General features: G+C 48.5%; 9 protein-coding genes across 9 annotated transcripts; 4 read left to right on the forward strand and 5 right to left on the reverse strand.

The window, feature by feature from the left end:
- Nucleotides 1–223: 223 nt before the first annotated feature.
- Nucleotides 224–2833, reverse strand: N7516_001619 (C2H2-type zinc finger protein; the record flags this gene model as incomplete). The annotated part of the gene is made up of 5 exons (XM_057214339.1): nucleotides 224–677; nucleotides 735–1773; nucleotides 1825–2109; nucleotides 2245–2658; nucleotides 2719–2833. 5 exons carry the CDS (start codon nucleotides 2831–2833, stop codon nucleotides 224–226), a joined length of 2307 nt encoding a protein of 768 aa, XP_057076222.1.
- A 66-nt stretch (nucleotides 2834–2899) lies between these two features.
- On the forward strand, nucleotides 2900–4012 carry N7516_001620 (SDR family NAD(P)-dependent oxidoreductase; the record flags this gene model as incomplete). Its single annotated transcript, XM_057214340.1, has 3 exons — nucleotides 2900–2996; nucleotides 3212–3667; nucleotides 3717–4012. The coding sequence occupies 3 exons, from the start codon at nucleotides 2900–2902 to the stop codon at nucleotides 4010–4012; spliced, it is 849 nt and encodes a 282-aa protein (XP_057076223.1).
- A 71-nt stretch (nucleotides 4013–4083) lies between these two features.
- Nucleotides 4084–5791, reverse strand: N7516_001621 (putative amidase; the record flags this gene model as incomplete). Its single annotated transcript, XM_057214341.1, has 3 exons — nucleotides 4084–5033; nucleotides 5089–5711; nucleotides 5763–5791. The coding sequence occupies 3 exons, from the start codon at nucleotides 5789–5791 to the stop codon at nucleotides 4084–4086; spliced, it is 1602 nt and encodes a 533-aa protein (XP_057076224.1).
- Nucleotides 5792–6284: 493 nt separating this feature from the next.
- N7516_001622 (polysaccharide deacetylase family protein) lies at nucleotides 6285–7365 on the forward strand (the record flags this gene model as incomplete). Its single annotated transcript, XM_057214342.1, has 4 exons — nucleotides 6285–6390; nucleotides 6446–6722; nucleotides 6777–7181; nucleotides 7230–7365. 4 exons carry the CDS (start codon nucleotides 6285–6287, stop codon nucleotides 7363–7365), a joined length of 924 nt encoding a protein of 307 aa, XP_057076225.1.
- Nucleotides 7366–7877: 512 nt separating this feature from the next.
- Nucleotides 7878–8585, reverse strand: N7516_001623 (uncharacterized protein; the record flags this gene model as incomplete). The annotated part of the gene is made up of 1 exon (XM_057214343.1): nucleotides 7878–8585. The coding sequence occupies one exon, from the start codon at nucleotides 8583–8585 to the stop codon at nucleotides 7878–7880; it is 708 nt and encodes a 235-aa protein (XP_057076226.1).
- A 385-nt stretch (nucleotides 8586–8970) lies between these two features.
- On the forward strand, nucleotides 8971–9990 carry N7516_001624 (aminoglycoside phosphotransferase family protein; the record flags this gene model as incomplete). Its single annotated transcript, XM_057214344.1, has 1 exon — nucleotides 8971–9990. One exon carries the CDS (start codon nucleotides 8971–8973, stop codon nucleotides 9988–9990), a length of 1020 nt encoding a protein of 339 aa, XP_057076227.1.
- A 1125-nt stretch (nucleotides 9991–11115) lies between these two features.
- Nucleotides 11116–11661, forward strand: N7516_001625 (uncharacterized protein; the record flags this gene model as incomplete). The annotated part of the gene is made up of 1 exon (XM_057214345.1): nucleotides 11116–11661. The coding sequence occupies one exon, from the start codon at nucleotides 11116–11118 to the stop codon at nucleotides 11659–11661; it is 546 nt and encodes a 181-aa protein (XP_057076228.1).
- Nucleotides 11662–12780: 1119 nt separating this feature from the next.
- Nucleotides 12781–17811, reverse strand: N7516_001626 (uncharacterized protein; the record flags this gene model as incomplete). The annotated part of the gene is made up of 3 exons (XM_057214346.1): nucleotides 12781–13225; nucleotides 13278–17678; nucleotides 17747–17811. The coding sequence occupies 3 exons, from the start codon at nucleotides 17809–17811 to the stop codon at nucleotides 12781–12783; spliced, it is 4911 nt and encodes a 1636-aa protein (XP_057076229.1).
- An 835-nt stretch (nucleotides 17812–18646) lies between these two features.
- On the reverse strand, nucleotides 18647–19390 carry N7516_001627 (uncharacterized protein; the record flags this gene model as incomplete). Its single annotated transcript, XM_057214347.1, has 4 exons — nucleotides 18647–18774; nucleotides 18829–18915; nucleotides 18969–19103; nucleotides 19150–19390. The coding sequence occupies 4 exons, from the start codon at nucleotides 19388–19390 to the stop codon at nucleotides 18647–18649; spliced, it is 591 nt and encodes a 196-aa protein (XP_057076230.1).
- Between the last annotated feature and the right edge of the window lie 369 nt (nucleotides 19391–19759).

Here is a 19759-nt window from a genome sequence, read left to right on the forward strand (position 1 = left end):
ATATACTCTTCCAAGCTCTGTCCGAGAACATTAATAAACGGCCATTGAGTATTTGTCCCAAACAACCTAGCCCACAGCTTGAGAACGGCCAATCCCAAAGAAGCCGGTTCCAGATCTGGCGGTGCCTCGCCGTCATCCGTATCAATAGACGAATACGCCTCTTCAATAATACAGCGGGTCCACCGTAGAATGCGAGTTTCGTTTTCTATGTCATGATTGTTAGCTAATAACACACAGAGAGTAGGCAGAGCATGAACATGCCACTCAACGACTGATCCGGTCCCGCCTCCGCAAGGGTAAACAGCCATTTGCTCAGCAACACTGCACATTCAATGCTAGCTAGCGAGTGCCGCACGCTCCAGAAAAAGGCTTGACTGCGAGCAATGTGGTCTATTCCCAGGCGCACGGGGATGCTGAGAGCATGAGCGGCGTATATAAGTGCCGGAATGAGACGGTAGCTTCGTTCTGGGCGTGGAGAGCGGCGAAGTGCGCTAGCTATTATTATCGGGTCGCGGGTCTCAAGGCGGCGATGAGGACCGAGATTTAGAGATAGGCGGACATAGGCGAGTCCTAGGAAAGCACTGGAGGTGAATGGGATTGGTCCATTTGCATTGTGTGGGTCTAGACTGGATTCTGGGGCCTGTTGCCACACGGAGGTCCAGGAGCGGAGGGCTCGCCTGTGAATTAAATGGTTAGAGGTGGGTCTAGGGAAGACCTGTGTGTAGGGTACTTACTCTAGTTTATTCAGTTCCTCTGTTGGGAGGGTTGTGGAGTGGTTGCCGTTCGGTAATGATAGCTCGCTCACGAGGTGGATGCGTTGCAGGAGTCCGTGCAAGAGGATATAGTTACCCAGTGGAGCCGGGATGGGGTCTAGTGGTTTTGCCGATCGGGACTTTTGTAAGAGGAGGGTCAATGCGTCCTGGAAGAACAACTGCTGGGGACCTCGTTCTCGCTGGGCTGCTTCCCACTCCGCAGCGGTGCTAGCGTTCCATTCGACAGTAGAACATGGGAGACGCAAGTGTATCTCATTGCTGCGCAAAGATGGATAGGCATTATATGCGATGCTGTGAACATGGATAAAGCAGAACGCAATCAACTTCGTGCGTCGCCCCGATTCTTGGTCCGCCCATTCGTACCAGTCGAGCGGTGCGCGTGGATCAGAGCGTGCTGTGTCTTCTGTCAAACCAGCCTCGCGGAGATGCCGAACCAACAAGCCCTGAAGATGGAATGCTTCTTGGACCAGTCTCGCGCATTCCCACGTAGAGTAGCCCATCAGAAGAAGGAGACAACGAGTGATTTCGATCTGCTTCCAAACAGCAGTTCTTTCCGCTGTTACCTGCGGCTGTGTGAGGGATTGATCACCAAAGTTAGAGTAAGGAGATATTCCTAGCGGAACTTGAGAGCCTGGATTGTAACTTGGCTTAGCCGGGAAACGAGGTTCTCTAGACATCCGTTCAAATAAAACTGCTTTGGAAACATGGAATATTCTTTCTGCGTTGCGGTGCTCAAATCTGTACTGGGCTCCGATCGTCATGATAGCAAGAACCACCTCGGGGGCATGTTCATTGATATGAAAAGTCGGGATATGCATAAACGGAAGATGTGGGTGGAATCCTTCGAAATAGGAAGTGAGGTACCGAGTCAATGTGTGACGAGACGGTAATACGAAATCCGGAATGACATGGCGAAACTCTTCGAGAGATGCCGCAAGCCGAAAGCGCTGGTCTTCAGTGACATTGAATCGTGATGTCCTCTTTGAGCTTTGGGGTGGTTCTGGAATAATATCAGTAATCTAGAGAAGTCGCATTGTAAGGTAGTAGTTACCTGAATCAGACAGGGTGCCAAGGCTTTGGTCGCCCCTCGGCACAGATGGAAGCCAGGATCTGAATGGTGAGTCTCCTCGAGAACCTTCTCCGCTTCGTCTTGACCGCTCATGGTGCTCTTGGGAGTGTGGACCTGTCTCTCTTACGTCTTCCAGGTTAACCTCTTGTGTCTGAGATGTTTCACCTTCGCTGGGAACCCATTCCCCGGGCAATCCAATCGAATCCAAGAAATGGGTGAATTCCTGGAAATGATTCAGATCTTCGGGTAAGTAGGGCATCGGTTGTCCTGGTTTTTGTGTCAGATCAATAGATTTCCAAGAATGGTAGTCGATGCGAAAGACCGTTTACGAGAGAGAAGGGTATTCATATTGCACGGGGCATTAGGAAGTGGTATATACTTGAACAGCTATGAAAAACGTACCTGTAGGTCGGTAATCGCCTGGAAGAAGCAGCTGGGCAGCTTGAAGCATATCCGGATCGTGCACCATGCCCGTATGCGGGTTAATAGCTGGGTTTGGAGCCCCTGCAGTAGGAGCAGGAAGCATGCCGGCATTGTGATTTGGATCTAAATATGGCGTGTTCTGTGCCCCAGCCCATTGGTGCACAACCGATGATCCTGCAAGGGATTCCACGGGTACGGGCCTAGTTGGTGTATCATATTGCGGCGGGATGGATGCAGGATGATGCGTCGGCGGGAAATCCGACTTGGTCGTTGGCTCGGGCGGCGTCGGCGAGGTCAGCCCATCTTGATGTGAGATGCGTGTGTGACGCTTCAATAGATCCCTTCTAGTAAAGGCTGCCCCACAGAAGCAAATAAACGGCTTCTCCTTGGTATCTAGTTTACCGGGATAACATTAGCTGCGGGGATCTCCCCGGAAATTGCGGAATTGCTTACGGGTGCGAATGTGTCGCTCCAAATGTTCAGTCCGTCGGAAACTCCGACCGCAATGTATACATATACGTGCCCTTGCTCCACGAGCACCCCTGTGCGGCTGGGGTGATTGGGACATTGAAACATTGGGGGGATATGGAGAACTGGTTTGGAGAAAAAGAGACCTGGGGGTTGAACAGAGTGGATGTCGAAGTGGGAAATTCGACCCCAACTCCTCCAACTCGGGGCCCGCCGGGATTGTCGGCCCGCGATAAGAGATAAGGGTGGGGCCATTTGGAGAGGTATAGAACTTGCATCGTTCACATTCAGATATATTCACATATATATTCACATATATTCATATCATTCAGATTGCTTTATAGTTTTATCATATTAAAATGGCCCAATCACTCCTAAATATCTTTCCTGGTGTTGCAGTGGTGACTGGTGCAGGTGGAACTGGTAAACCAAGCTGCTTACCCGCAACATTAATATCCGTCACTCACATAACACACAGGAATCGGTGCCGCAACTACAAAAGCGTTCGCTGCAGCTGGTTGTAGCCGAATTGCTATCACAGATCTGAATGAAGAGTCCCTGCAACAAACGGCAAAAGGCGTCACCTCAACATATCCAAACGTACGGCTTCTAGTAATGGCCGGGGACGTGGCAGACGACCAATTCGCGGATGCATTCATTAATGCGGTTGTACAAGAATTCGGACGAGTAGACTATGCCGTGAACTGTGCAGGAGTCCTTGGAAAGCCTCTACGATCGGCAGAGATGTCGCTTGAGGAATTCGACCGCGTCAATAACATCAACTACCGAGGCTGCTGGCTCTCATCTCGAGCAGAGCTTAGGCAGATGGTCACACAAAGTGGACTCCCTAGTCATGATTCTAATCGTCCACCTCAACGTGGTGCTGTGGTAAATGTTTCCAGCCAACTTGGAATTGTCAGCCGCCCGGGTGCTCGTAGGTACTTTCTTTCTACCCGTGAAACGCATTACTGAGTTTGTGATAGCTGCATATTGTGCCTCGAAGGCTGCCGTCATTGCAATGACACGTGCAGACGCGATCGACTATTCCAAAGATGGGATTCGGGTCAACTGTGTCTGCCCTGGTGTTATTGAAACCCCACTGGTAATGGAGAAGCCTGAGGTCCGTGAGGCCATCATGCCAGCAGTGGAGACCGCACCAATGAAGAGAATGGGTCAACCGGCAGAAGTGGCTGATGCAATTCTTTTCTTATGTTCAACACAGGCATCGTTTGTTCAGGGCCATGCCATGGTGGTTGATGGCGGATATATAACGGTTTAGATACAGGTTGAGATGACAGGATATCGATAACACAATTCTAATGCTTGAATACGAAATATGCAAATTGGTATCTAGTTCTCATCTGTAGAGTAATACATCTTCTTCCAGTCAAAATGAGTATCCCAAACATGTCCAGCCCGCAGAATCTTCTCTTCCTGCCACAACCCACCAACAATCTGCATCCCAACTGGCAGCATAATCTGGTTATCTTCCTTTGCTGGAGCAAACCCAACGGGTATGGACAGTGCCGGGTGACCCGTCACGTTGAATATGGCAGTATTGATTGTAAGACCCATACTAGGCTTGAGGGAATCCAGCGGGAGTTCTCGCTTTCCATGTCGAGGGGCAACAACCGGCGTTGTAGGCATTACCAGAATATCATACTTCTCAAACAGCGTTTCGTACTTGTCACTGAGTAGTCTTCCGACATTGACAGTTTTTCCGTAGAGATCAGGGAATTGTTGCATTAGATATAGACCGTTAATGATAACGTTCTTTGTGGACGGGAACGCTCTCTGGAAGCCATCATCAGTCCATGGAAGCCGTGCGCGCTCCATGTCAGTCATGCAAAGCCCTCTCCGGCCTGTGTTCTGGCCCAGAAGAGTCTGCGCCCCGGCAATTCGCTGCTGGATAGTCCAGATCGCGGGCCCTTGCAAATGCTCTGGTAGAGATACTTCCTCGATTGTTGCGCCCAGATCTTTGAATTTTTGGGTAGCAGCCAACACTGCGCCCTTGACATTTGGGTCTACCGCGCTGTGCTCAAACCCTTCAACAAGAATGCCGACCTTGAAGCCGGCAAGTGTGTTTGGATCCTGCTGGAGAGTCTCTGCGAATCTAGTAGAGCCTGGCTTTGAGCTACCGACAGCCCGATCATCGATGCCGTCATAACCACTGATAACATCTAAGCATGCTGCAGTCTCAAGTGTTGTTCGGGATAGTGGGCCAGCGTGGTCATTCATGGCATCGCCGCTAGCAATCCCAGTGAAGGGAACGCGGCCATGAGTGGGTTTAAGCCCAACACCTGGAAGCAAGTCAGCTCATGACACATTTATCCTCAAGTAATAAAGACATCTTACATCCACAAAACGATGCGGGCACGCGTATACTACCACCCTGGTCACCACCAATGGTAATGTCCACTATACCGGCGGCGACCAGCGCTGCACCGCCACAGGTACTCCCGCCCGCCGAATAACCCTGAGCATTTGGATTTTCCACCGTACCCTGGGCACTGGTATAGGAAGACGTGGAGTGGCACATATTTTCACAAGTCGACGTCCCATGGATATCTGCGCCCGCCTCAAGCAATCGTGTTACAACTGTCGCATCCGTAGTCGGGGTCCAAGAAGGAATGATATCGCTTCCCAGAAGCTGCGGTACGCCGGCAACCGCAATGACATCTTTCAAACTGATGGATTTACCTGCTAGAGGCCCGCCCTGGGGATTACCCCGGATAAGAAATCGGTGTGCCCATGCTTGGCCGAAAACTTGTTCTTTTTCGCTTGGTCGGCGTACATTCTCGCGTGGATATTTAGTCTGATCGGGGACTAGTTGATAGTCTGGTAATGCAGCTACGGTTTCAGCGCAGTCGTGGACTGCAGCGAGAAGGGTGTGGAAATCCTGTGCCTCGGCTGGGTCGATGGTCAGACCGAAGGGCTTGAGGAGGGCTTCTGCATCGCCCGGCTTGACGGGGTTGCTCCTATAACAACAGTCAATATATGATGAAATTACCAAACATGGAAACACTTACTCTGAAATGCTTGTGAAAAGAACTGACATGGTCACTCTTCGACGCCGTTGAATATACCCTGAATAGTGTCTTGAATAGTATCTTTGGGGGATGTTGCAGTTTATGAGCAACCCCCATGGTTATCGTAATCTTTTTTTCTAATCCATCGTGCCTTTCTCCAACACTATATTATATAAAATATTATATATCTTGGAGTCCATTAAACTGGGTCTCGTTGTCTTACTGGAGACAATGACTGTCTACCCCAAAATAACCCCAATTGTGTTGGAGAGACCTCGGCATTTGTGGATGGAGTTCATTAAGGGCAGAGATAACGAGTGTGATAAATTAAGAAATGTAAATCGTTGTGTAAACCAGTCAATTAGTCAATCAGTCAATCAGTCAGTCAGTCAGTCAGTCAGTAAATGATGTCGGTGGGTGATCAACAGGTGAGGGGTTCACCTTCCCCGCATTCACTTGTTTTAAAGCCGAACTTCTCCTGGTAATCGACCAAGTTCAAATTATAACACCCGTTCATTCCAAATGGCACCAAAGCGAGTTCTTATTACCTATGGTGTGGATGTCGATGCTATTGCCGGCTGGCTAGGCTCGTATGGTGGAGAGGATTCCACGAACGATATCAGCAGGGGTAGGTTTCAGTGTTTTCTCTCTGGAATTGTGCTCCCTAACTAACTACGAGATAGGATACTGGGCAGGGACCATTGGAACCCAACGATTGTTGAAGCTGTTTAAGAAATATGACATCAAAACAACATGGTTCATCCCCGGCCACTCCCTCGACACCTTCCCGGACGACATGGCCGCCGTCCGTGACGCAGGCCATGAGATCGGCCTACACGGATATTCTCACGAGAACCCAACAGATATGTCTCTAGATCAACAGCGTGATGTGCTCGACAAAACATACCGGATGTTGACCGAGTTCGCCGGAAAGCCTCCACGAGGAAGCGTGGCACCCTGGTACGACTCTCTTCGATAGGTGATTCATCAATGGTGCTAATTAAATACAAATAGGTGGGAAACTAGCAAAGAAGGAGCCCAGCTTCTCCTCGACTACGGCATCGAGTACGATCACAGCATGAGCCACGAGGACTGTCAGGCTTACTACCTCCGAACCGGCGACAGCTGGACTAAGATCGATTACAAGCAGAAAGCTGAGACTTGGATGAAGCCTCTTGAGCATGGATCTCAAACAGGACTTGTTGAAATCCCGTCCAACTGGTACATTGATGATCTACCGCCGATGATGTTCATCAAGAATGCGCCTAATAGCCATGGCTTTGTCAACCCGCGGGATGTGGAGGATATCTGGCGCGACCATTTTGACTACTTCTACCGCGAGTATGATGAGTTTATCTTCCCGATTACTATCCACCCGGATGTTTCGGGAAGGCCTCATGTGCTGTTGATGCATGAAAGGTGTGTTGTGATGATAACTGTGTGCGGAGCATGACTAACCTTTGACAGGCTCATTGAACATTTCAAAAAGCACGAAGGTGTTGAATTTGTGACGATGGAACAGGTTTGCGATGAATTCAAGAGTAAGAACGCTCCTCCGCCTGGAGCCTTGATGCCCGCAAAGGCTGGTTTAATGTTGAAGTGAAAGCTAGTCTGAGGTACAACGGTATACCATAATAGCTTGTTAGTTTTAGACTGCGGAATATATCATGTTTCATAACCTTTAGTACTTATTTCCTCAGGTGCAGTGTATCTGTCATGGGATGTGTCTTGTGTGGTCAACCACTCATTCTTCTTAACGATATATCCGTTTCTAAGATGATTGTTACCCCAAAGCAGAACCACGGACTTGTTGATGATTATCAGCGCCAAGATCTACCTCTTTATTGGCAGAGATATCTACCCCAACACAAATAACTTCATCCCACATACTCCAACTACATTCACAAGTATACCTAGGTACCCCAAATCAAGTGCTATCAAACCATCCAATCATACACCATTTCAGACAAGGCGCAAGTTATTGGCACGCTGGTCGATAAGGAAGTGATAGTCTTCTATTTACCCACGAGCTATATGACTGTTGCGGCGTCGAGTATCATTGGCATGCCAACGACACTCAACGCAATATTGCTGTATTCAACCCGCACAGTCATGTTAAAGGGTGAGGGGTGCGAGCGGCTCATTCCCGGTCAGTCCCTTCTTTTTCAAAAGGGCATCTCGATCTTCCAGAAACGCTTTGTATGGCGCTTTCGGGATAGTCCTATCTTCATTATCCCATACTTGATATCCAACCTCCTCCCAAACTTGAAGTTGACGGGTGAAATTCGGGCTCGGTTTGACTTTTTGTTTGAATTGGATAAGATTCAATACGTCCACTTTCGGGATGCGGAGTTTGCGCATAAGATAGGCGATGATGATTGTTGGCGAGCGTGATATGCCAAGATCACAGTGGATTAATATCGCCTCCGAAGTTATATCGTATTGCTCATCATTCATAGCATCGATAGGTAAAGAGGACAATAAGCAAAGAGCAGGAGATGCCATTTGGTCGATAAAGTCGCAAATATCGCTCATATGAGCAAGGAGGTCTTGCGTTGACGAGTCTGCACACTGAACCCATCTGTGACGAGGCTCTGGAATGCCTGCCGATCTTGTAGTAGAGCTCCACCATACCCATCGAGTAGTAGTAAGAGACACAATTGCGTTGATACGGTTTTTTTGAAGCAGGTCCCCTTTGTGTGATGCCTCAACATTCCCAAGAAAGAGACCAGGGACAATCTGCCTCATCCGGGCCTTGTATGCCATCTCCCACTTCCTGTTCCTCTCATTTTCGGTGTCCTTTCCTATTAAATTTTCACCCATTATGGTTTGACCATGTTCTTCACCTTCCTTCCTTCAAAACCGAGGAAGACGGATGCTGATACCCTTAGTGAGGGATTCTGATTGATTGCGGGGTTAAAGTCGTATGGTGTATGGTGTGACGGAGTTGGAAGACGGTGTGTTATGGCAGTATAGTGGGGTTCCAATCAAGACTTCCCGAGTTACTATTCTCTCTCTCCGACCATCCTTAACCAATCAATATCATCAATGGCCTTCGGGCCCTTTATCATTCTTGTTCCTTACAATGGTGAGCGCCTATTTTGCTTAGTCATACACCCCTGGACAAGGTAACTTAACTAACTAGTTATTCTCGACTGCTCACAAGAATCAAGACTTAATTTCACAGACCCTACAGAAGAACGAAGCTATGAACCAAGAAAATGCTCCAGAAGCAGACCATATTATCGCCGAAGATAATAATCAGACAAGCGACAATGCAAGAAATCATACTGAAGCCCTGAATGAAGTGAGGACTCAGACAAAGGACGAAGCTGCACCCCAGCCCCTTCCTAAAGACAAAGCTGCACCTACGACCAAGGCCCTTTCTAAAGACAAAGCTGCATTGAAAGCCGAACTTATGCACCGAATCTTGAATCAAGAACAAATCAAAGCCGAAGAGGCAGAAGCTAGGTCCAAGGTCACAGATGACGAAGGAGAGGTACTCTATACCTTTCATCGCCGCAAGATTGTTCGAATCAGCGAATATCTTGTGGTGAAAAAAGCCGATGATATCCCAGTCCATGAAGCTCCAACTCTTCGGTTTATCGCTGAAAATACTACAATCCCAGTGCCAAAAGTTCATGATATTCGTTGGGAGAATGATAAAGTGGTTGGCATTGTTATGGACTATATGCCTGGTAAGCCACTAGACGAAGTTTGGGACACCTTGAGTCCTAGCCAGAAACAATCAATTGCTGAGCAACTCCGTGGCTATCTCTCCCAACTCCGAAACCTCAAAGGCAATTATATCGGTGCTATTGATCGCGGTACTGTCTCAATGGGCAAGTGGGGACCTATCTATGGTGGACCCTTTGACTCTGAGCAGGAATTCAATCAGTGGATTCTAAACGACCTCAGTTCAGGACTGTCGGCCCCACTCAGATACTATGCAGAACATGCACTGACAGATGGCCATGAAATTGTCTTCACCCATTCTGATTTCTCCTCTCGGAATATTCTTGTGGATGAAAGCAATGATTACCGGGTTACTGCTATCCTAGACTGGGAGTTTGCTGGCTGGTATCCGGAGTGGTGGGAATACTTTAGAGCATACAAGAACTTCCACCGAGGCAAGGATTGGAGTGATTACCTGTGCCATATTCTACCCCCTCGGTATGAGCGAGAGTTCATTGCTATGTGTTATGTATCCGAATACTGCAGCAGCTAAAAGATTCACATTTGAACTCATTTCATAGTTAGTATATACACCAAGATCCCAGTCTAGCATCTTGAATATTTTGTAAAAGAAAACAAAAGGAATAATTTGGGTTGTAAACCTGATAGTTATTAGTTATACCGCAAATAGTGCACTAGGTCATTCCTATTGTCAGTTAGACTTAACAGATTATCTCGTGGTCTCTATTTGCTCACGGAACAGCAACAGCGGCCAAACCAGCAAATGGTTATCAATCAATCTCTAGCATGCGCTGTAACTAAGGATGTACTAAGCTCAGTATCTCTGATTAATGAGATATCCACTAAGATGATTTTGCCAAGAAAGAGAGTTATGAACTGCATACTAATTATAGCATTTTACTGACACTGCCGGTTTAGAACATCCATGGATATTTTGCACATGCAGGATCATTTGGACCAAATATACCTACATGGTAATATATGAATGGGCATTCTGTGACAATCAGACCTCCAAAGGAGAAGTATCGTGTTCTGAAGTGATCAAGTCTGGAGGGAAGAAGAAAAACTAAGTAAAAGAGGAGAACCTGTCCTCGGGCCCTTTATAGATAGCGCTCAAAGCGGGAAGAGCCGACACTAACCCCGAATGGGGTTAGCAGGAAGGCACTATACCCGGAAGGGAAGGGGAAAGAGGGAGATGGGCAGGCGGTCACAGGCAGCAGTTCAGCGTAGCGGGGCGCCGGAAATGGCACCTCTCACCCTCAACTACCTAGCCTAAGTAATACTCAATTAGTTATACTCAATTATACTACTATAGTAACTAGTTATACAATTAATACTTAATTACACTATCATAGTATACAATTAATGCTCAATTACACTATTATAGTCTAACTACTGAGAAAGTATCATAAAGTGTCTCATGTTTTACCTTTCCGAATCCGAATGCGACTCCAGCGCCAGCGACTCCACGTGCTCTACTATCTCTCTTATTTCCGCCCCCCCCTCTCTCTCTCACACTCACTTATTCTTCTATATATTCATATCCTCTCCTACGGAGCACAGAGCTTGAAGACCCCAGAAAGCCTGTCGATGCTATCATATCCCCACCTGCACCCACCCGTGATCAGTATCATATATCACATCACCATTTCCGAAGATGGCTTGCAAACTAGCCCAACTAGCCCTACTCTTCATATTGCACTCACTCCAAATCCTCGCACTTCCAACTCCCTACGAAAACTCAATCGCATTCAAATCTCATGCGTCAACAAATACTACCTACAATAACCGATACTACTTCCCAGAAACCCTACCGGACCAAGATGAAATCGCGGCAATGTTGAAAGAGACAGCCATGCGCGAAGCAGGTTTTGTACCCTCATCAAACCGATCACCATCTAACCCGAAGCCGAAATCAAAAAATCATAAAATGAAGACGAATACGGAGCTTCGCAAATCACCGGATACGGATATGGATACTGCGATCGGTACGGTTGCTTCGACACTACCACAGCCGGATTGGCACTCAACCCAGAACACAAAACTGAGGCAGTCCCAGTCTCAGTTACGTCTGAAAGAGTCGGTCGTCGTCACATTTGCATCGGACGACTACCAGATCTGCTGCCCGCTATTTGGATTCTTAGTTGTTTCGGCTGCGATCATGTGCTGCTTTACCGTTTGGAATTGGATCCGCGCTAAATGAGAATGCGATATGTGACTGTTGGATTGGTTTCCTGTTAAAAGACTTATCTCACTCAATGCGATTTTCTGCGATTTTGCATGGGATACCCCAACCTTGGGAGCTCGAGCTCTGCTCTTTCTCCACTTAGTCGGTTGGTTGGTTCATTACTGTGAGGCTTGGGGCATGGGCAATCCATCTCCACTCTCCACTGAATTGACCCCATCTTCGACATTGGATTTCTAACGATTGATGGAGTTCGGGAAAGATGGGGGGGATACTACCTCTGGAATCAGGGCTCCGAGGTATATCCTGAATGACTCGGTCAATCCTGGCGATGACTCGTCCAAACGTCGTGATTCAACTGGAACCACGCTATCACCTTCCCGCCTCGACTTGCGACAAGGAATGAGAATGTCAATTGGATGGAGGGAATATCGAAGACGACATCTATGTCGGTGGGATGAAATGCTAGGTACTTCGTGGGACTTGCTGGCGAAGAAGTAGCTTGGGTATTGAATATGGGCGGACATATTCAGATTGAAGATACCTCATTCTGTTCTCTGGGATCATCTCCAAATGGATGTTATCGGTTGAGAGTACTTCGCAGTTTCAAAATGTCACTTTAGGCTTAATTTTGTTCTCGATACAAATACTTCGAGAAGTGCTACACAAAGAAACTGCCTTGAGCCTCCGTAATGAACCTCGCACATAACGATCACTTAGCTTGTCGAGCTGATATTATATTTGAAAAAAGGGATCTATACAACTTGAAGCAGTATCGCAAACATTCTCATTCGCTATCAGAAGCATAGATTCTGACATACGTCATTCGACGATGGACTAAATGTAAGCTTACAAGAACCCCGGAAAAGATAAAGGTGTGATAGCAATGCATGGACACGCAATGTAGCAGAAAAAGGGCAAAAAGGCAAAGTAATGATGATAAAGCCTCTAGGTCATAAAAATGATGATTACATTGATGTCTCTCTCCTTTTTCTCTTTTTTGCATCCCGGTCCTGAGGAATGAGCGAGGGGAAACCGATGATAGGTAATAAACAAAGGTAACAATGGATATGTACGCGAGAGATTCTATAAGATAGGTAAAATAAAGGAAATGGGAACAACAGCAGGCGCCGTTGCTTAACGATCATCAACAAGACGCTTTTGCGTCCAAGCGCGCTGAGCCCCATCTAGAAGAACATCCATGTTCCCGCTGTTATCGCACATACCGCGGAAGAGGCCGTCTTCTTTGTTGATGAGGTTCCAGGGGTGATCGTACTCGATAACGCGGCCGTGGTCGAGAACAAGGACTTTGTCGTAATCGATGATGGTCTGCAGACGGTGTGCAATTGTGATGATTGTGCTGTTGCTGAGTTCGCGGAGGGTCTCTTGGATCTTGGCATCGGTGGCGTAGTCGATGGATGCGGTGGCTTCGTCCATCATCAAGACACGGGGGTTCTTGAGCAGGGCGCGAGCTAGACAGAGGAGCTGGCGTTGGCCTTGGGAGAGGTTGGAGCCGGACTCTGAGACTTGGCTGTCGAGGTTGTTGAAGACGTTTTTATTGTCGACTATTGTCACTGCGCTGCTGCTCACGCCGTTGCCGTTGCCGTTGGCGTTGCTTTCTGTTGCGGTGAGACTGCTTGCGGTTGTGGGGGGTTGCTGTGCCTGAGGCGCTGGATCCGATTAGGTGCACGCGACGGATGGCTGTGAAGATCTGCTCGTCGCTGAAGAGACCGAATGGATCGAGGTTGCTGCGGAGGGTTCCGGTGAACAGGGTCGGATCCTGGGGAACAATGGTGATTGACTCGCGCAGGTCCCGTAGGCCGATTGACCCGATGTCAATACCGTCGATGATGATCTGACCCTTCTCGGCTTCGAGACCGCGGAAGAGAGCCAGCGCGAGAGAACTCTTGCCAGCACCCGTGCGACCCACAATGCCGACCTTTTCGCCAGCCTTTATAGAGAACGAAACCTCCTTGAGAACCGGGTCCAGATCGGGCCGGTATCGTGTAGTGTAGTTGTTGAACTCGACCGCACCTTGACTGGGCCAATCAGACCCGGGCCGTGATTCTTCGATGATAGGAGCTGCTTCCTGGTCGACATCAAGATATTCTCTTACACGCTCGACAGAGTTCATGTTTTGCTGGACCTCGGAGTACAGACGCACAAGCCAGAGGACGTTCTCTGTGAATGTAACGGCGTAGGTCAGTGAAAGACCCGCGGCACCTGCATCGATCGTTCCAACGTTCAGCAACACAAAGGTAGCCGCGAAGAAAGAGACTAGAGCACCGGTCCAGTCGACACGGAGAGCGAGCCAGCGGTTGCTAGCCCAGAGGTAGATGTGCGGCCGATTGTAGGCATTGATGCGGCGGTAATTGTCGACCATGAAGCGAGGACCATCACCGTATGCACGAATCGTGACGATACCGTTCAGGGTCTCACCGAACTGCTGGTACAGCGGACTGCGCTGCACAGATTCCAGGCGCTTGAGGTCTCGGGAAGAGTTCAGATAGACGGCACCGAGGGCGGTGTACACCAGAGTGATGAACACACCAGCAATTAAGAATCCTGGTGTGATCCATGAGATCAGAATGACAATCATAATTACAGATGCCAGACTGTGGAGCATGCCGATAGCAACAGGAGCAACCTCCTGGTCGACAGACTCAACGTCCTTGGAGAACCGGTTCATCAGTTGTCCAAGAGGCGTGGAGTCAAAGAATCGGAACTTGGCGTACATGACCGTCCGAAGAAGGCGATCATGGATCTTCCATGACGCATGGAGCGAACCCCAGAACAAAACAGCTTCCCGAGACAAAGAGATTGCGATGTAGAGGAATCCCAGGAGTGCATAGACACTCAAGTAATAAGCCACGTTCACCTCACCATCAGCCTGGGTAGCAGAGTTTGCGCCAAGTTGGGGCAGGCTCCAGCTGCTCACGCGCCCAACACTTCCAACGTTGAAAGTAGGGGGCTTGAGGTGGGCTGCGGCGGCGTACTGCCCGACATCCTCAGTCCCAACCTTGGAGGTATTGTAAGAATTTGCCCACTGTCTAATCCAGAGGTTGGTAGAAACAGAACCCAATTGCTGCAAGCAGAATACAAAAACAGCACCGATCCAATAGTACCACGGGCCCATGGCGCGGAGGTACATACTGACGGTTGACCACTTGATACTACCAGTAGCCTTAGATTCGGAGAGCTTGGCCTTGTCTTCTTGCTTTCCATTCGGAGTGCCGTTCAAATCTTCATCCTCGGATTCATGGTCCGATGGGACACGGGAGTGTCCACGGGAGCCGGACCGCGAATCGGGTCGAGACTTGAGGAACTCATCGCCTAATGCACCAGTAGCGGCGACATCGTTGGGTCGACCCTGTGCGGAAATTCTGCCGTTCTCAAGTACCACAACGTGATCCGATTCGGGTACAGTCAAGGCCACGTTATGTGTTACCAAAATACATGTGCGGTTCAACATCAGAGGACCGGTAAGAGCTTCACGGAAGATGTGCTTGGCCGTATGAGCGTCAACAGCAGAGAGACAGTCATCTAGCAGCAAGTGGCGGCCACTGCTGTAGACGGCGCGGGCAAGGGATATTCGCTGCTTCTGGCCACCAGATAAACTGATGCCCTTCTCGCCAACAAGAGTCTGATCACCAGCATCAAGGATAGCAAGGTCACGTTCCAGAGCGCATGCCTTGAGCACTGCACGGTAGCGACGCTCGTTATAGGGAGAGGCGAAGATGATGTTTTCCTTTATGGTGTCGTTGACCAACCACGCTTCCTGGGCACAGTAAGCAATGCTGTCAACCAGACCAGTTTCAGGGTCCACTGGGAGGTCTGCCCTGTTGGACATTCCACCGGGGAGATGAACACGACCCTCGAGAAGTTTCATTTCTCCGAGCAAAGCCATGAGCAGAGACGTCTTTCCAGATCCAGTGGGTCCAACAATGATATTAAGCTTGCCGGCAAGGAATTCAACGTCGACATTGATCAAACGGAAAGCATCCAAGTCGGCTTCGGCTTCGGTATCTTGAGACTCAGCAGTAGCGCTGTTCCAGGATAGCGTTGCCTTTTCAAGACCAATTTTGGCAGGTGTTCCTGCGGTAGTACTATCACGGAGTTGATCGTATTTGCCCGTTTCCTCCTCGTTCAGGTACTTGTCCACACGGTCTAGGGAAACTTTACATTCCTGGACGTGGGCCACCATATCGGCGAGCTGGTCCAAGGGCACACGCAGCAAAGAGAACATGGACAAGGCAGGGAAAGCGATTGAAGGGGTCAATTGTTTCTTCTCGACCACGGTGTACAAGAAGAAGGACATGAACGTGATTAGAATAGGCGTGCCGTACCAAACGGTTGCGGCGGAGGACCAGAGGATGTAACGCCTGCGTAGGGCTTTTAGTTCGGTCCTACGCTTCTCGCCGACAATGTCCTGGAATCGCTGTTCCCAAGCAAAGTACTTGATGATGCGGATGTTTTGGAGGACTTCGTTGGTGGCGTGAATACGGGCATCAGTGCCCTTCAAAATCTGGTTTTGGACCTTGTTGAACTGACGGGCAATGAAAAGGTTGATAGGCAGCATGAGAGCCATCAGGACGATACCGGCAAATGAGCTGAAACCCATGATGTGGTAAAGCAAAGTAATCGCCATTATGATCTGCACTGGCACACTAGCCCACAAGAAGTGGAGATAGGCGCCAACCTCGCTTACCTTGAACGAATCGATCGCCATCAAGTTGATAATTGTGCCAACATTGGCTTGTGTAGGTTCCTGCGCTTCTGTGTCTGGCTTTTTGCCAGCCTCGGCATCATTTCCATTCGCAGCCTTCTTCTTCTTGCGGCCAAAGGAAAAGAGCTTTCTTTTCTTATCTTGGGGTAAGATTGGATCTTCTTTTTTGGTAGCCTCTAATGAAGCGCCAGCCTTGCGGCGAAGAGCTTTGGCATAGATTTCACCAATAATGATCGCACGGACTTTTACACCCATCTTACGACCAATGAATAAAGATTGTCCATCTGCCACACCTTGAACCGCGGCGCAACAGAAAAGCAGAATAGCGAACAACCAAGCCGCATTGGGCGTGGTCGACCGGGGATCTTCCACGTACTCAAGGATGGCCTTGAGGAGCAGACTAGGCATGAAAACGAATAGATTAGCGAAGATTGTCCAGGCACCCTGCTTTAGAAGTGTGCCCATGAAGAACCGAATCAGCTTCCATGCCAAAGATCCTTTCATTTGTCTCTTGCGGAAGTCTGTGAGCACGTGCGAAGCCTTCTGAGAGGGAGTCAGGTTCCAAACATCCGCAAGCTCCAGGGGTTGACGATAGCCCTTCATGACCAAAGGGTCAAGCCAGGCAAATGTCGCAAGGGACAACAAACTGGCCATGGGATGTGTCGGAGGCTCCAATCCATCTTCGCGCTCAACCAGAACTGGCTTGTTGCCTCGGCGCGTGGTGAGTGCAATGAGCAGCAGCACCGTACTCAGAGTGAACTGAACGCTACTGAGAACCAGGGCGTTCTGGGACAAGGGGTGGATAATGGCGGATCGGAAGACCATGACGTTGAACAACCACTGGAAGCCGTATAGACTTGCCGTATACGTCCATAGTCTCGGCGCGGAAAAAAGATCCAGGGTCGATAAGAGGAACCGGACCAACACCAGGAAAAGGATATAGCCCCACGATATAAGCCCAGCCACGGCGGGAAGGGTCCCATGTCGACCCCAGGCGTGAGTGGACAAAATAACTATGTAGAGCGCAACTTGTCCAATCAAAGCTGCGATTTCGAGTAATACAACGGCTATTTCTCCACGCGGGCGATTGACCTCAACCTGGGATTGTTCGTGTTGTACAGCTTGGAATAGTATCGTATCGGACTCGTTTCCTTGCGTCGCATTGGGAACCTCATCTTCGGAGTCATTGTTCGGGAGGACTTTGTAGGCGATCCCTTTTCGGGCGAGGACATATCGATGAGCGAGGCGAATAAGGATCAGCAGCAGCGAAGCGCCGCAAACTGTGAGGGGAAGTATGACCTGAAGAATGCTATTAAGATGTATCTTCTGATCAGCATAAAATTTCAACGGTCGGGATTGTCATTGGTGTAGACCCACTTGCGCTGGAAGCAACGAGACAGGTCATCAATGGCCCAGATGGGGCCTTGACATTGCGGTAGCATGTTTTAACCGCAAAGCTCGCAGAAAACTAAAGTTCCCAAGCTCTCTCAAACCTCACGCGACTCGATCACACAGCTCTTCAGCTGGCGATAGTAATGAATGAGTGATGCGACCGGGATTTGATTATTGTGAACCACCCCTTTAGCGACAATAGTTTTCTAGATTGCCGGACAAGGCTGGCATCGCAAAGTCAAGATGAACTGTGACGCTGGGATGAGGGTTTCGGGAGCGAGGGCCGTAGAGGCAAAAGAGTAGCAGAGGGGAGTCTACTCAGATTCTGTAAAGCAAGGATCAAAGATCTTTTCAAGGTTGTGTTGAGGGGGGTCCTAGGGGCGGGGAAAGAATTTCGAAGAGAAAATGGCAAATGATCCAAAACCGGCGGTGGACGGACTCCGGGTAGAGGTGACATTGGCCACCACCGAATTTTGGTGGTGGAGTGAAGTACCATATAACTACGTCCCATAACTGTTAACTAGTTAACTAGTTATTATTTCTATCACAATGTCATTATCGACTTAAACTCCTTTGGGAGCCCGAGGTAGCAAATTCCTCCAAATGTTTCAGATGAAGTATTCAAATGGTTCGGATGACCTATCTCAATCGGCTTATTCGGCTTATTCCGCCTCTCCACTAAAAACAACGCCTTAAAAAGCGCCTTTTAAAAACGCCTTAAAAGGTCTTAGAACGTCTCATCGTCTTTTAACAGCACCCACTACGGTATGTATAAGCATCGGAAGGACATGGTCAATCCTGATACATGTATTTCGTATACTAACTAGCTAACTAACACCTGGTACTCAATAAAAACATACAATCCAACATGCATATGTATTAGTATTAGTAGTCCATCCACTCTTCCTCGTCATCAGAAAATGCATCATCGTAGGGGTTCCTCTCAAGCCAAGCGTCAGGATTGAAAGTGCGCCCAAATTCGAGATAAAACCGAGTGAGAGTACTGTTGAGGCCTTTACTCGATGTCAGCCATTATGTTTCTCGTTGAGGACTTATCTTGGCCATACTATCAAGTGGCATGGCATGCGCAGGTTGCAGAGAGAAGCGAGAAGTATGCTCACGGAAAAGAATCAACGACTTTGGGATAACGGTTCCTTATAGGACAGAAAAGTGAGTTTGGCGTCTCGGAACAAGGTCATTCAATCACCTTTGGGTATACACAAATAATGAGCTTCGGCGGCGGCCTTGCCACTTTCTACGTCTTCCAAGTAATAGTTATTCGACATCCGTGTGACCTTTTGCATTAAGTGCGTATTCGGCATGAATAATGCACCATTGGAACCTAAATAGGTTAGCCGGCGAATAATGCGAAGGGACGTTTCGCATACACTTGACTGTTCTACTTGGATACACCAAGCCGTCCGCATTGACTTCTACTCCATCTTCGGCTTCCCGGCCATATTGTTCAAAAGTTTTGTCATAAAGCCTGGAGTCACGGTGTACCTGAAATCGATACAAGCTTGCTGGAAAGGCTGAGTGTGCCGACACATATGAGAAAGAGCGGCGATTCGGGAGACGTGAGAGGCTAAGTATAGGTGCCTGCACATGACGAATGATATTTTGGAACATTTTTATATGCAGACGATATTGTCTTGAATCGAGAATCATAAAATGGACTTGATGCTACCTAGGTAAGGAAGGGAGCTTGATGACGAACCAATCACATCACTACCCAAAGTATATATACATATACATATACATATATTTTATAGTTATATCACCCCACTCGATTTCTTTGTCATTGTACGCCATTGCTTTTGTTTGTATTGAGGACCATATGGCTAGTAGCTTCCACAGCCATCTCTTTTCGGACTTGTAGTGAGTAATGATCGCGAAATTCGTGGACAAGAATGAGGTCCTTAGGTAGAACGGTTCCTATATATCTTTACCACAGTATGCCTTTTTCACAAAACAAGTGAATTGAGAGGTTGATAGATG

Source organism: Penicillium verrucosum, assembly GCF_028828655.1.
Source record: "Penicillium verrucosum strain IBT 35672 chromosome Unknown utg000001l_segment0_segment0, whole genome shotgun sequence".
Lineage (NCBI taxonomy): Eukaryota > Fungi > Ascomycota > Eurotiomycetes > Eurotiales > Aspergillaceae > Penicillium > Penicillium verrucosum.